The sequence below is a fragment of the Lissotriton vulgaris genome, chromosome 10 (assembly GCF_964263255.1).
Source record: "Lissotriton vulgaris chromosome 10, aLisVul1.2, whole genome shotgun sequence".
Taxonomy (NCBI): Eukaryota; Metazoa; Chordata; class Amphibia; order Caudata; family Salamandridae; genus Lissotriton; species Lissotriton vulgaris.
The window spans coordinates 898,000,271-898,014,245 of NC_141698.1; the positions used below are offsets into that span (position 1 = coordinate 898,000,271).

The following is a 13,975-nucleotide window of genomic DNA, read 5'->3' on the forward strand; positions in this document are numbered from 1 at the left end:
CTGGGATGGGGCAGTGAGATAAATAACGGTGATGGATCAAGCCCTGATCTTTGGACTGGGTAAGAGTGGTCTGCTTAACTCAGACACTCTGTTCATCACCACCCCCTTTTGTAAATCGTTTTTGGCCACTACAGGTGTGGCAGGGTATACTCAGACATGAGTCCCTTTCTCACTGCTCCATCAGGATTCAAGCAAGCCGGGCTGAAGAAGGCTGAAATGCCAGAAACTGGTCCCCGGTAGCTTGTCTCCTTTCTTGTGAAGAATTGGCTTGGTAGTTTAGTCTGCCCTGTTCCCATGATGCACTGGGCCAGGGACAGACTGATTTGCATATAGTCAGGTTCTGAGCTGGGATGGGGCAGTGAGATAAATAACGGTGATGGATCAAGCCCTGATCTTTGGACTGGGTAAGAGTGGTCTGCTTAACTCAGACACTCTGTTCATCACCACCCCCTTTTGTAAATCGTTTTTGGCCACTACAGGTGTGGCAGGGTATACTCAGACATGAGTCCCTTTCTCACTGCTCCATCAGGATTCAAGCAAGCCGGGCTGAAGAAGGCTGAAATGCCAGAAACTGGTCCCCGGTAGCTTGTCTCCTTTCTGGTGAAGAATTGGCTTGGTAGTTTAGTCTGCCCTGTTCCCATGATGCACTGGGCCAGGGACAGACTGATTTGCATATAGTCAGGTTCTGAGCTGGGATGGGGCAGTGAGATAAATAACGGTGATGGATCAAGCCCTGATCTTTGGACTGGGTAAGAGTGGTCTGCTTAACTCAGACACTCTGTTCATCACCACCCCCTTTTGTAAATCGTTTTTGGCCACTACAGGTGTGGCAGGGTATAATCAGACATGAGTCCCTTTCTCACTGCTCCATCAGGATTCAAGCAAGCCGGGCTGAAGAAGGCTGAAATGCCAGAAACTGGTCCCCGGTAGCTTGTCTCCTTTCTGGTGAAGAATTGGCTTGGTAGTTTAGTCTGCCCTGTTCCCATGATGCACTGGGCCAGGGACAGACTGATTTGCATATAGTCAGGTTCTGAGCTGGGATGGGGCAGTGAGATAAATAACGGTGATGGATCAAGCCCTGATCTTTGGACTGGGTAAGAGTGGTCTGCTTAACTCAAACACTCTGTTCATCACCACCCCCTTTTGTAAATCGTTTTTGGCCACTACAGGTGTGGCAGGGTATACTCAGACATGAGTCCCTTTCTCACTGCTCCATCAGGATTCAAGCAAGCCGGGCTGAAGAAGGCTGAAATGCCAGAAACTGGTCCCCGGTAGCTTGTCTCCTTTCTGGTGAAGAATTGGCTTGGTAGTTTAGTCTGCCCTGTTCCCATGATGCACTGGGCCAGGGACAGACTGATTTGCATATAGTCAGGTTCTGAGCTGGGATGGGGCAGTGAGATAAATAACGGTGATGGATCAAGCCCTGATCTTTGGACTGGGTAAGAGTGGTCTGCTTAACTCAGACACTCTGGTTATCACCACCCCCTTTTGTAAATCGTTTTTGGCCACTACAGGTGTGGCAGGGTATACTCAGACATGAGTCCCTTTCTCACTGCTCCATCAGGATTCAAGCAAGCCGGGCTGAAGAAGGCTGAAATGCCAGAAACTGGTCCCCGGTAGCTTGTCTCCTTTCTGGTGAAGAATTGGCTTGGTAGTTTAGTCTGCCCTGTTCCCATGATGCACTGGGCCAGGGACAGACTGATTTGCATATAGTCAGGTTCTGAGCTGGGATGGGGCAGTGAGATAAATAACGGTGATGGATCAAGCCCTGATCTTTGGACTGGGTAAGAGTGGTCTGCTTAACTCAGACACTCTGTTCATCACCACCCCCTTTTGTAAATCGTTTTTGGCCACTACAGGTGTGGCAGGGTATACTCAGACATGAGTCCCTTTCTCACTGCTCCATCAGGATTCAAGCAAGCCGGGCTGAAGAAGGCTGAAATGCCAGAAACTGGTCCCCGGTAGCTTGTCTCCTTTCTGGTGAAGAATTGGCTTGGTAGTTTAGTCTGCCCTGTTCCCATGATGCACTGGGCCAGGGACAGACTGATTTGCATATAGTCAGGTTCTGAGCTGGGATGGGGCAGTGAGATAAATAACGGTGATGGATCAAGCCCTGATCTTTGGACTGGGTAAGAGTGGTCTGCTTAACTCAGACACTCTGTTCATCACCACCCCCTTTTGTAAATCGTTTTTGGCCACTACAGGTGTGGCAGGGTATACTCAGACATGAGTCCCTTTCTCACTGCTCCATCAGGATTCAAGCAAGCCGGGCTAAAGAAGGCTGAAATGCCAGAAACTGGTCCCCGGTAGCTTGTCTCCTTTCTGGTGAAGAATTGGCTTGGTAGTTTAGTCTGCCCTGTTCCCATGATGCACTGGGCCAGGGACAGACTGATTTGCATATAGTCAGGTTCTGAGCTGGGATGGGGCAGTGAGATAAATAACGGTGATGGATCAAGCCCTGATCTTTGGACTGGGTAAGAGTGGTCTGCTTAACTCAGACACTCTGTTCATCACCACCCCCTTTTGTAAATTGAAATTCGGAAAGTCATTGAGTCTCCCATTTACCAAAGTTCTTAAGGGGTCTTTCAGTGCTGTATTTGCTTATTGTTGCTTGTGCTTCGCACAGATATCCCAAACCAGCACCATTCGCCTCGATTTACCCATTTAGGGGCAGTAAAGTGGCTTCTCTGCGCCTTTTGTGACCCCACATTTCCACTGTAAGTGCCGCAAATGCATATGACAAGATATTGAAGTAGGCCATTTGACAAAGTAAGTAACATTGTGGAATTTCTTCCTGAGGACCAACAGAAAGAAATGTTTGCCTTTTAAAGAAGAGATCCCATCTTTAAATCATTAGATTTGGAAGACTGTGGACCATAAATGCCAGTCCACCAGAACTGTGGACCCTGAAATGTAACCTCTGATTCCCTCAGAGAAGCAGATACTGCATCTGCACAATCCCTTTGATGATGGAATGGATACATATGTTTCTACAATGACCACCCTTCAGTTTTTCCGGGGCTTTAGCCAGTCTTCACTCTTGACTGTTGCGTTCAGTAAAAGTATGTAAGTAAAAGGCATAGGCAATCACCTGTGAGCAGAGAAACAGATGTAAGGTTTGGTTTGATATATTCATCACCTCACAGCACACCCGATGAACCCACTACTTATGTGAGTGAATTGAAATCTGCTTTACAAGATGATAGGAATGTAGCAATGACCTCTGACTTCAAACACTATGAAATCATGAAACATACCATTCTGCCACACGCTTCCTTTGCTGATTCCACAAATTAATTTCAAAGAACGTCAGAGTGCGCTCCAACAACATGTAAAGACACATTTTGAAGAGGCCATAGAACCAATACCAAGTTACTTCTTCGGAAACACTGGACACATGGATGAAAGTGTGCCATACCAACCATTACATTTCAATAGGTTCAGTAGTTTTGAGGAAGAGCCGTTACTGAGATTGAGTTCACAAAATATTTGATGCACAATACATTATGTAGTGATGCAGGTTTATGTGTACGAGTCACCAAACGTTCAAAGGATGAAGTCTACTTTTCCCATCAGCAAACTCCATAAATATTCACCTTTCACACCCTTCGCTGCCCAGATTTACTCTTCCATGTAGTTCCTTGCTTCCAAAAGACAAGGAAGATTTGTCCAAGCTCAATTAGTACTGAAACAAGTTTTTAGAAATTCTCCCTCTGCTTTGTGTCAAACAGAGAAGTGTCTCCAGATAGTAGAGAAGTGTGGCTCACTGGTTAGAGGAGGCAGACCTGGAAGCAGAGGTCAGCCCGGGACCAGGGTTCAATTCCCGGCTCAGCGGGGTCTTGAGTCCTAAAATGTCCATGGACTCGACAATTGTCGCTCTGGTGCCTACTCGATTCACGGGTTCACACTCTGCGACTCTGGGCAATAGCTTGCTTAATCTCCACAACGCCCCCTCGCGGTGGGATGCCTGGCTTTCACCTTGTGGATACTCTGTCGGGGTTATCTCACAGGGGAATACCAGGACGGGTTCCCTAAGCAAGCGCTTAGAGACCGGTTGGTGATTTGCGCTATATAAATTCCTGTACATTTACATTTACATTTATATGTAGGTCATGTAGCTCTCCATGCTTCTGATTCTGGGCAGAAAGGACCTGACCTAGCAGTATGGGCTTGCTTCTTTCTTTTGGGGTTTGCTGAAACTGAATTGCACATGGCAGTCTCTTCAGTAATGCCATGTAAAGTAAACATAATGAAGTAGAATACTGTCCAAAGCGACGTTAGTTGCAATTCAGTGCAAAAAACTGAGGCCATCTTCTTTTTTAATTATAATATAATATAATGTCTTTTTTTTATGGATGTGGGCCAGAGCCTTATTACTGCAGAGAAATTTGATTGTGTTTATGATGCACCAACCTTTCTTGTTAGTTCATATTATGTTTTACATTTTTAGTCTGTGTGTTAGTTAGCACTTGTGCTTTTTAGACTAATAGAAAACTTAAATGTACCTGTATTTTTATTTCTTACCATTTTTAATATTATCCTTTTCTTTTCTTCATGTAGACTGCAATGGACCAACTGCATATGCACTTCACCCAGGCTATTCACAACACTGTATTCCAGGTAGTGCTTGGGTATGTGGAGCTCTGCGCAGGAAACACTGACACCAAATTCCAGAAGCTGCAGTACAAAGACCTCTGCACAGTATGTGGAAATTGTCTATATTTTACATGTGGTTCTTCATAATGTAATCTCTCTGTGGCAACCTTTAAAAAAACAAGCATTTGCAATGCAATTGGTCTCACCTTTGGGACCTTTATATGTATTTAGCTATGCAGCACATTAGCCTGGGTGCTGAAACATCTACTATTCTTTAACTTGGAGGGAAGGTAAGCACCAAACTGTGTGACAAGGCAGGTATAGGAACACATGGAGAGAAATATTGCCTTTCAGCAGTAAATGGTATAGTCTAAAGCTCTGCTTTTAATATAAAATCAGGGCCTTCGGTGGTCATATCACTGAAAATACAAGATTTGAAAAAAATATTATTGTCTTGGGTGCTCATGGAAGACAATTTCTATGGACTGGAATCTAGAGAATGCTAAAGTGATTCTGGTATTTTACTGACCTCTGCTGGTCGATTTCTATCAAGAGAGTTAAATAGAGGCAGTTGAACAGAAAAAAGGCCCTGAGTGGAAGCAGACAAGTCCAAGGGCTGATCTCCAGAGCCCACAAAGTACATACACATATAAGTATATACAACATGTCTTGAATGCTCGACCTAATAATGCTTTGGGGCTGCACCTCTGAGCATGGCTCCTCCTCCTCCTCCTTCTGCCTAAATCTGGTTCACATGATCAAGGCCAGAAATTAATATAATTGTTTTTTTTATTAACACACTTATCCAGACTCACGTAATCGAAATACTCTGTATCCCTTTATTCTATCACCAGGATAATTTCTTGTTAGTACTGTTTCTCAGTGAAATGGGTGTGTGTATTATGTTGTGTACTTTTCCGGTCATCTGTGTTTGCCGAGTTATCACTGCTAGGTCTCAGGATTCCTCTGCAGACTGTCAGAATGGGTAAGGGAAGCATTCTTGGCATCAGCTAATATGAATGGAGGATGTTACATTAACCGGGGGTTGGGTGATCCATTTTACTGCCTTTGTGGTTAAAGTAAATGACGGTGTGGCAACATGTGATTGGTGGGAGTGCTTGCTTTTGCCCATTATGCCTATTTGTATATGGGAGTGAATTAAAGGGTTCTCTCTGATTTGTCTTTCAATTAGGAGGCAGCATTGTAATCCTTTTCAGTTCTTCTGTCAAGAAGCTGAACGATATTATAAATAGGGCAGAGACCAATAGGTTTGCATGTGTCTCATATGTAAAAATCTGATCACTTATCCCCCCATCATTTAGTCCAAATAATTTATTTGAGAAAAAAAGGCAGTAGCCAGCATTTCACATTATTCCTAAGGTTATGTGCCAATGCAGTCTTGGCTATCACAATGTTCTCGTTACCATGTGCCCAATCCTCCCACTGCTTGCTTGTCATTAACCTTGTAAAGTATAAAAGGTAATGGTTGATGGGTTCCAAGTTCACTTTCAAACAGCATTAACAAGCAAAAGTACCCCTCAAGTAAAAACATTCCTTACAGTACCCAGGGGTGTAGAAGAGGTCACAAAGAGGGACAAAGGAAAACTGAGATAAATAAGTGAAAACAAGTCTCAAACATGTATCTGAAGTCTTACCCCACAGAGCTGGCACCCCCTACCTGGAGGAGGCCCCCCTGGGTGTTGACCTAGAACCCCAACTCACCATCTGCTACCCAAAAAATAAAAACAGCCATTTTGTCTCGCACTTCACATTCCAGAGTAGAATCACTTTCTCTCTGCTGTTAGCTTGTTAAAACATTCCTAACAACTTCAACCGAGGGAAACAAATTTATCTTTGACCAGAAAGTTCCCTCAGAGACTCCCAGGGAAGCCATCATCACACACCCTCAGTTCTTTCTGCAAGAAATACTGATGTATTAAACTTTTTTCGATTACCGGTTCAAGCCAGTGGACTGATGACAGGACGTCGAGTACACAGAAGGATTCCCCTCTCCGGTTATCCAAAATGTCGGTCCAGATGTCCTCTTAATTATACTGTCAATAGCACACGTCTTGAAAGCACATAATTCCTCCTCTGCCTCAATGACATATTCTCCCTGACATTCCATTGCCTGAATACTGCCGATGGTGTATGTGCCAGATCCTCTTTTCTGGCCCTTTATTTTTAATTCCTCTGCCTTCTCTACAGACTTTGTGGTCGCCGGCGAGCACTTTAGGTCTGCATACATTACATTTATAGACCTGCGCAGGATTCTGTCATCTCTAGTAATCTCTACTACCCGAGTGGAGACCTCTGACAGTTCCTGTTGTCTTTTCTGGTTCATCATCCCATGAGATTTGAAAAAGTCTTTCTTTGTGTCACATTGTTTCATCACTGTCCCTAGCTGTCAATCCTGAGAGAGAACGCGGTTTTAAGGGATTATTCAGGACAAATCTATTGGCCGGTTACCAGGGACATGGGCACCACTGAAATTAATTATGCTGATCAGGCCTGAACTGTTGAAATTGTCACAGGTACGGTAGTGGGTTCCTTCCTACCATGCTTGGAAAGTTACAGTGCTGTGCAGCTACACATACTTGCTGTGCTGCAAAGCCACACACCGTGCCACTTAGGAGAACATTGCCTTCCCCTAAGGGACGCAGGCAGTAGGTTACTCATGTCCTGTTAAACCACAAGTCTTACTCTAACTCTAGCCATACTCCTTGATTCTACCATCTGCCACCCAGGTAGGTGGGCAGCACATGGCTATATCACAGTCAGCACAACTCGAAGTGAGGCATATGGCATTGTCGCTCCTTTTTTACTGGCCAGAGAAAATAGGGTAAGTAGGCATCAGAGAGCGTACCTACCAGAGAGGCTTTGCATTTCGCTTTGCACAGCACTGTCTCTGCTAGCATTGAGGTGGGTCCAGTATGATCCTGATAACCCACAGGAACTAGTGATTGTACAAGACTTTGTTAGAGTATCCCACAAATCTGAGGCTGTCGTGGGCTCTTCTCACGGTCCTAATATTTAAAACACCAGTCAAGGTTTTCAAGACGGATAGGGGAAATCTTATTTCAATTCATGTTAAAATAAGGTGAGAAACCACATTTTTCAAAATGCCTTTCTAATGGTTGCTCCTAACTGTTGATTCCTCATGTTGTGAATAGTCCCCAGGTGTCAGATTGGATCCTGAAAGCATTTCTTTTGCGTGCCGTTAGATGGTGTTTTGTAGCTCGCACCAAAGCCATTCCTCTTGGAAGTAACAAATGTAAGGTATATAAGAGCCACCTTTTCCTTCTGATATCATTTCTTTTCTTTCTGTGCCTCCAGACGTGGATCCGGAGCTCCTTCTTGATCTTTTGACTGACTCTTCTTTCTACATTTTTTAGTGTGCAAGGGAAATGCCCCTCCCTAAAACAACAACGTTTAAACTGTACCAGGACTGTCTCAGATGCCTGTGACGGACCCTCCTGAAGTCCGTTTGTGGTACTTTGGCTCGAATCACGATCCGAAGTACTGTAACGACAGCGTTCAGATAAACCTGAATGCCATATGTAACCATAAGGCCAAACTCTGTCGCCAAGCCTGAGAATATTCTACGCCGTGACCAGTCGAGATAAAACATGAATGCCCCACTCGCACTCTCTAAGTTGTTCCCATAGCAAATCATCATCATTGTCAAAACCTTCGGGTAAGTCTACGAAACATCAAAGTGAGAATCTGCTTCTTCCTGCCACTCTCAGACTCCAATGAGGGCATCGGCATGCCTCCTGATCTCACTCTTGATCTCCATCAGAACTGATTTCAATGTTGTTCCCCGCACTGCTTGAGTTTCCAGGTCCTTCAGCGATGTAGCAGCAAGTAGAGGCCTTCTGAAAGGCAAAACTGTTTAATTTTAGCACATTACTGGCTCCCTCTGGCATACCTTTTGGCCCCTGCGGAATGGCAGGTGCCTCCAGTTGCCCTTGGTGCTATTTGTGCCACTTACACCTGCACTTTGTTCCGCACTGGCGCCAATGCTGACTTCTGTTCCCAAACCATCCCCTGCATCGGTTCCTTTCGCATTGACAGAGGAGGATGCACAGTCTACAGTGCTATCAGATTCCACCATGATCTCATCTGAGGCTTTGCCTGGCTCCGACCAGTATGCAAATTTTAGGTAACCCTTCACATTCAGATACTTTGCCCTTACACATGCTAGGGCGTAGCACAGACTTTACCTTATGTTTCCGACACAGACTCTGACAATAATAAGTAAGTTGAAAGGGATGACTACATTCCCCAGTATGTTGAGGAAAACTGGTATGAAGAGCTTTAGGATGCCTGTGGTTCGGATATTTCCCCAGATACTGGCATTGTATCCCTTCCTGATCATGCCACAAAGGAGAGTGCCTCTTTTACCATTGTTTTGCAGAGGGAGGCAGAAGTTCACCACTTAAATCTACCTACTGAATAGGTCAAGACTATTGTTTTGACAGTACTTTAACCTCAACGGCCCCCAGAGATCCATTATTGCCTTTTGATGAAGTCCTAATGGATACTCTTTTGGGCACTTGGACGAACCCTTGTTCAGGTCTGCTGGTTAAAAGGCAGGTTAAGCATTGCTGTTGTCCTGCACAGAACACCTGATGCCAGAGAGTCTGGTGGTACAGGCGTTCACCAATGAAATGAATCCTAATGCTTTCCCCGTCACTCTGCCTGATAGCGAATGTAAACCCATAGAGACATTTGGGAAACAGACCTATTCCTGCCCATCACATCTGTGAATACCAGTTGTCTGTTGAGGCACTATTCTCATGCCCTTTGGGATTCTGAGGGACAGGTTTTACCGGCTGTTCCGGGTGACCTTCAGGCATCCCTTACCTAGGCTATTCAAGACTGCCAACATGCTGCAAAATTTGTCATTTCCTCTGATGTAGACACCACTGACTGCTTAAGGCAAGCAGTGGCCACTCTTGTAGCCTTTTAGCACCACGCTTGGGTGAGGTCAGCTGGAGTCTCAGTGGATGTCCATCACTAAATGCACATACCATTTGATGGCTCTTGCCATTTTGGAAAAAATCAGGCTCAGCTGTAGAATGCTTTACGGATAGCAGAGCCACAGCATGTTCCTTAGACCGTTCTGCTCTTGCTAGGCAAGTTAACCATTAGTTTATCCTTTCCATAGCTACGGCAGAGGTTTTCAATTTCGCCAGCCTCACCCATCAGCCTAGCAAGCCTTGCATCCCCTGGTCATGGCTCACTTAGACAGTACTGAGACCCTCATGGACAATGTGCTGCTCAAGCCTCTTCTCTTCTAGTACCCGTAATACTTCCATCTTGTGTCCTTTCGGGTGCAGAGCTCCCCTGTCCGAGCTAGGTGCCATCAGCCTTCACATGGGGCTGTCCATCATACTCCCTGCTTTCTTTTCACTAACATCCCTCTAAGGAGGCAGAACTTTTTCGCCCTTCAGCCCTTAACTTTTATACTGACTGAAGTAAGGAGGACCAAGTACATGAACAACTTTTTGCATAGTTTTCTGGTGCTAACAAGGGAAAAGCAGTCTAGAACTGTCCCTTGCCTAAATGGATCATACACTGTCCAAAAAGGTGCTAGGCCCTGGCTAAAAGAAGGCTCCTGAGGGCTTTGGGATCTTTCTCGTAGAGCTGAGGCAGTTAGTGCAGCCTTGTCCACAGACTTTGTGGTGCTGAACATCTGTCAGGAGCTACATGGGTGTCCCCTCCACGTTTTAGCTAGGCATTACTGTCCTTACTAGCAGGTCTACAGAGAGTGGCATTTTGCCTGCTTGGTCCTGCAAGAGTTTCTGGTGTGAAGTCAACGTCTTAGACCCTCCACCTTTTTGAAGGGACTGCTTTTGTAGTTAGTAGCACCCATCAGAAGGCCAAGTTACTTACCATTGGTAATGCTCTTTGTAGTGTAATTGTAGATTCAGCAAAACACACAAGATGATAGACTGAATGTTGCACAATGGCAAAACATTCCCCCCCAGTCACAGATCTGGGTTTAATCCATCGTTATTTTGCTCACCTAGCCACCCCAGTTCAGACATGGCCATATGCAAATCAGTCTTGACCCTGTGCCTCATGGAAACAGTCCAGCCCGAACTGCCAAGCCATGTCTTTCCTGGACCGGAATCAAGCATCCTAGGACCGGTTTCTGGCTATTAGCCGTCTTCAGCCAGGATAGCTTGACTCCAGTGGCTTAGTGAGCACGGGACCCACGTCTGGGCATACCCTTCCCACATAGGGTGAACAGCAAAACACACAAGATGATGGACGGAATGTTGCACAATGGCAAAACATTCACCCCCAGTCACAGATCTGGGTTTAATCCATCGTTATTTTGCTCACCAAGTCACCCCAGTTCAGACATGGCCATATGCAAATCAGTCTTGAACCTGTGCCTCATGGGAACAGTCCAGCCCGAACTGCCAAGCCATGTCTTTCCTGGACCGGAATCAAGCATCCTAGGACCGGTTTCTGGCTATCAGCCGTCTTCAGCCAGGATAGCTTGACTCCAGTGGCTTAGTGAGCACGGGACCCACGTCTGGTTATACCCTTCCCACATAGGGTGAACAGCAAAAAAACAATGGATTTAGGCCCAGATCTCTGTACTGGGGTGAATGTATGACATTGTTCTGCATTCTGTCCATCAATTGTTGTTTTTGCATTTGTCACCCCGAGTGGGATGGGTGTGCTCAGACGTGAGTCCCATGCTCTCCACACCACTGGAGTCAAGCTATCCTGGCTGAAGACGGCTGATAGCCAGAAACCGGTCCTAGGATACTTAATTCCGGTCCTGGAAAGACATGGCTTGGCAGTTCGGGCTGGACTGTTCCCATGAGGCACAGGGTCAAGGCTGATTTGCATATGGCCATGTCTGAACTGGGGTGGTGTGGAGTGCAAAAAAACGATGGATTTAGGCCCAGATCTCTGTACTGGGGTGAATGTTTGACATTGTTCTGCATTCTGCCCATCAATTGTTGTTTTTGTAATTGTAGATTCCTCATTGCCTGCCCTTCTCCACAGAGTGGAATAGACTTCTAGGTGTTAATAAGGTTTCATTTTAGAATGTGCACTCTGTTACCATTTTCAGTTTGTGAGTGACGTTTTGTATCTGATGGCATGGAAGGCTTCATGATCAACTGATGTCTGTGTGCAATGGTGATGCCTATATGCACTGCCAAGCTGCTGCTTCTGGAGGTGGGACAAGGCTGCTGCAGAGTCCGACAGCTCCTTCTGTTGGCATGCAAGAGAAATTGGTGGGAAAAGTTCCAAGATAATGCCTGGGATCTAGGGGAATTCAAAAGGTGATGAATCTGCAATTAGATGGAATATCCACCAGAAAGAGTGTTACCGAATATAAGGTGTCTTGTGCATGGCTACCTCATATGTTGTTCCTTTTCTGTAGCATGTTACTAAATATATACTTATTTATTCAAATAATCTATCTAGGGCCTTTCTGGTTCTTCATTTTTTTACTTTGTATCATTTTGCTTCTTTCTCGTACATGAAGCATATGCATTTCTCCTAGGGAAGCCTTGCTGTCTGACCCAAGTCACAAAGGGAGAGACAGGGAATACTCCCCAGAAACAAGTTTAACTTAATCTCCGATTTTTTGGCGTCCTGTGGGTGTGCAGCCACCTTTCACATCAGTGGGGTCGAATCTCTTGCATCACTTAAACATCCACTGACCTTAGTGATTTTCTGAAAAATATATCCTCGTCTGTACCAAAGCCAGATATCTTACTGTATGCATTCTGTAAACATTGCTCTTTGCATGCTAGCTGTAGAGCTGATGTGCAGTTAAATCAACCAGTTCTTAGATATTTTTTCCCCTGTGCATGCCTCATGTTATTGTAGGTGTCACTTCCATCTGACAATTTTAGCTTATTAATCTGTTGTTACAATTTATCATGTATAAGAAGCCAGACATATGAGAAAACTGATTCTTCATACTATCACTGGCAAATTTTGTAACATCTATCATGGAGTTTTCGACTGCAGTCTGAATGGTACTTTCATGCGACTTTTAATATTCATAAATAAGAAAATCACAAAGGAGCTGTAAAGTGGGTCAGCCATAAAATTAATGAAATGGGTGCATTGTTTATGCTCCAAAATCACCTTGATTTAACAAGCAGCATTTTCTAACGTGCACACTTCAATAAGTAGGTCACTAAAGGCAGCCCATGCACAAAGAGCGACGGCACTGTGAAGGGGAGTTATTGTTCACGGGTAGTAACTAATCTACGAAAGAAAATGTCCCTTTAATGTATGTTCATAAAACTTTGATATCCAAGCTCTATGCATTGATTTAATTTGCTGATTTTTCTTTCTGCAGCATATTACATCAGATAGCTACATTCCATGCCTCGGTGACTTGTGCAAAGCTCTTTGGGAGGTTATGCTTAGTTATTATAGAACCATGGAGTGGCATGAGAAGCATGACAGCGGAGAAACCACTCCAGTTTCAGGTCAGAGAACCTATCAAGTGTGTCCTTTAAATGTTTATGCTTTTGCATTCCATTGTAATGTCAACTCGCGTAGAAGGAGTAAGTGTTTATAACTGGGCTACCTGAGTTCCACATCTGCTTGTATGGCGAGAAATGGTTATACAAAAGATATACAATACTCGGAGGCATAATTATGTTACTTCATATGTATATAAGACAAAAAGTAGTTGCTGTTTGTTGCTTCACCATTGTAAACCAAAAGTGGTCTTTTCATTTTTAATTAGCACGGGTTGCAGAGTGCTCTTTTCTGATGAATGTTTCTAGCAAAAGACTCCTCACCTTTTGACTCTTCCCAAGAGCCAGACTGGACCTGAAACAATCTTCAAACAGGTCTTGCATGGGGGTCTCTAAAAAGTTTTCAAAACAGGGACAATTGCTTCTAGTCAGGGTAACTGGGGGGATACACACTTTAAATAATCCGCTGCTCACCTCCTTGGTAGTTTGGTAGCTTGGTACGAGCAGGCAGGCTTATCCCTAAGGAAATGTGTACAGTATTTCACTCAAGACACAAAGTAACACAGTGAAAACATCACAAAGTGACACCACACCAGTTTAGAAAAATAGGGTATCTTTATTTAAACCAAACAAGACCTAAAACACAATCCAGCATTCAGGTAGTAAAATATGACTTTTGAACAGTTATTTCAGAAATGGAAGTTGTAGCAAACACCTGGGGCTATTGCGAAGTCATGACAGGCAATAATCCACAGAATGGCACCAACCGTGATGTGCGTGGCATCAGGGATTAAGTCACACTGACCCTCAAACAACAGTACCTTGGAACCAAGTCTTTGGATGGTGCATGGCGTCATGGAGATGAGGCGTCAGTGCTGAGGTTGAGGCCGGCTCCCTGATTG

At 44.7% G+C, this 13,975-nt stretch overlaps 1 protein-coding gene across 1 annotated transcript in view; it reads left to right on the forward strand.

Annotated features, from left to right (window-relative positions):
* VPS50 (VPS50 subunit of EARP/GARPII complex) overlaps positions 1-13,975 on the forward strand; it is a 791,964-nt gene that overhangs the window by 210,793 nt on the left and 567,196 nt on the right. Inside the window, exons 12-13 of the mRNA XM_086941875.1 lie at positions 4,561-4,701; positions 12,947-13,079. Of these exons, the coding sequence (XP_086798001.1) occupies positions 4,561-4,701; positions 12,947-13,079 (274 nt within the window). The remainder of the gene's footprint in view (positions 1-4,560; positions 4,702-12,946; positions 13,080-13,975) is intronic.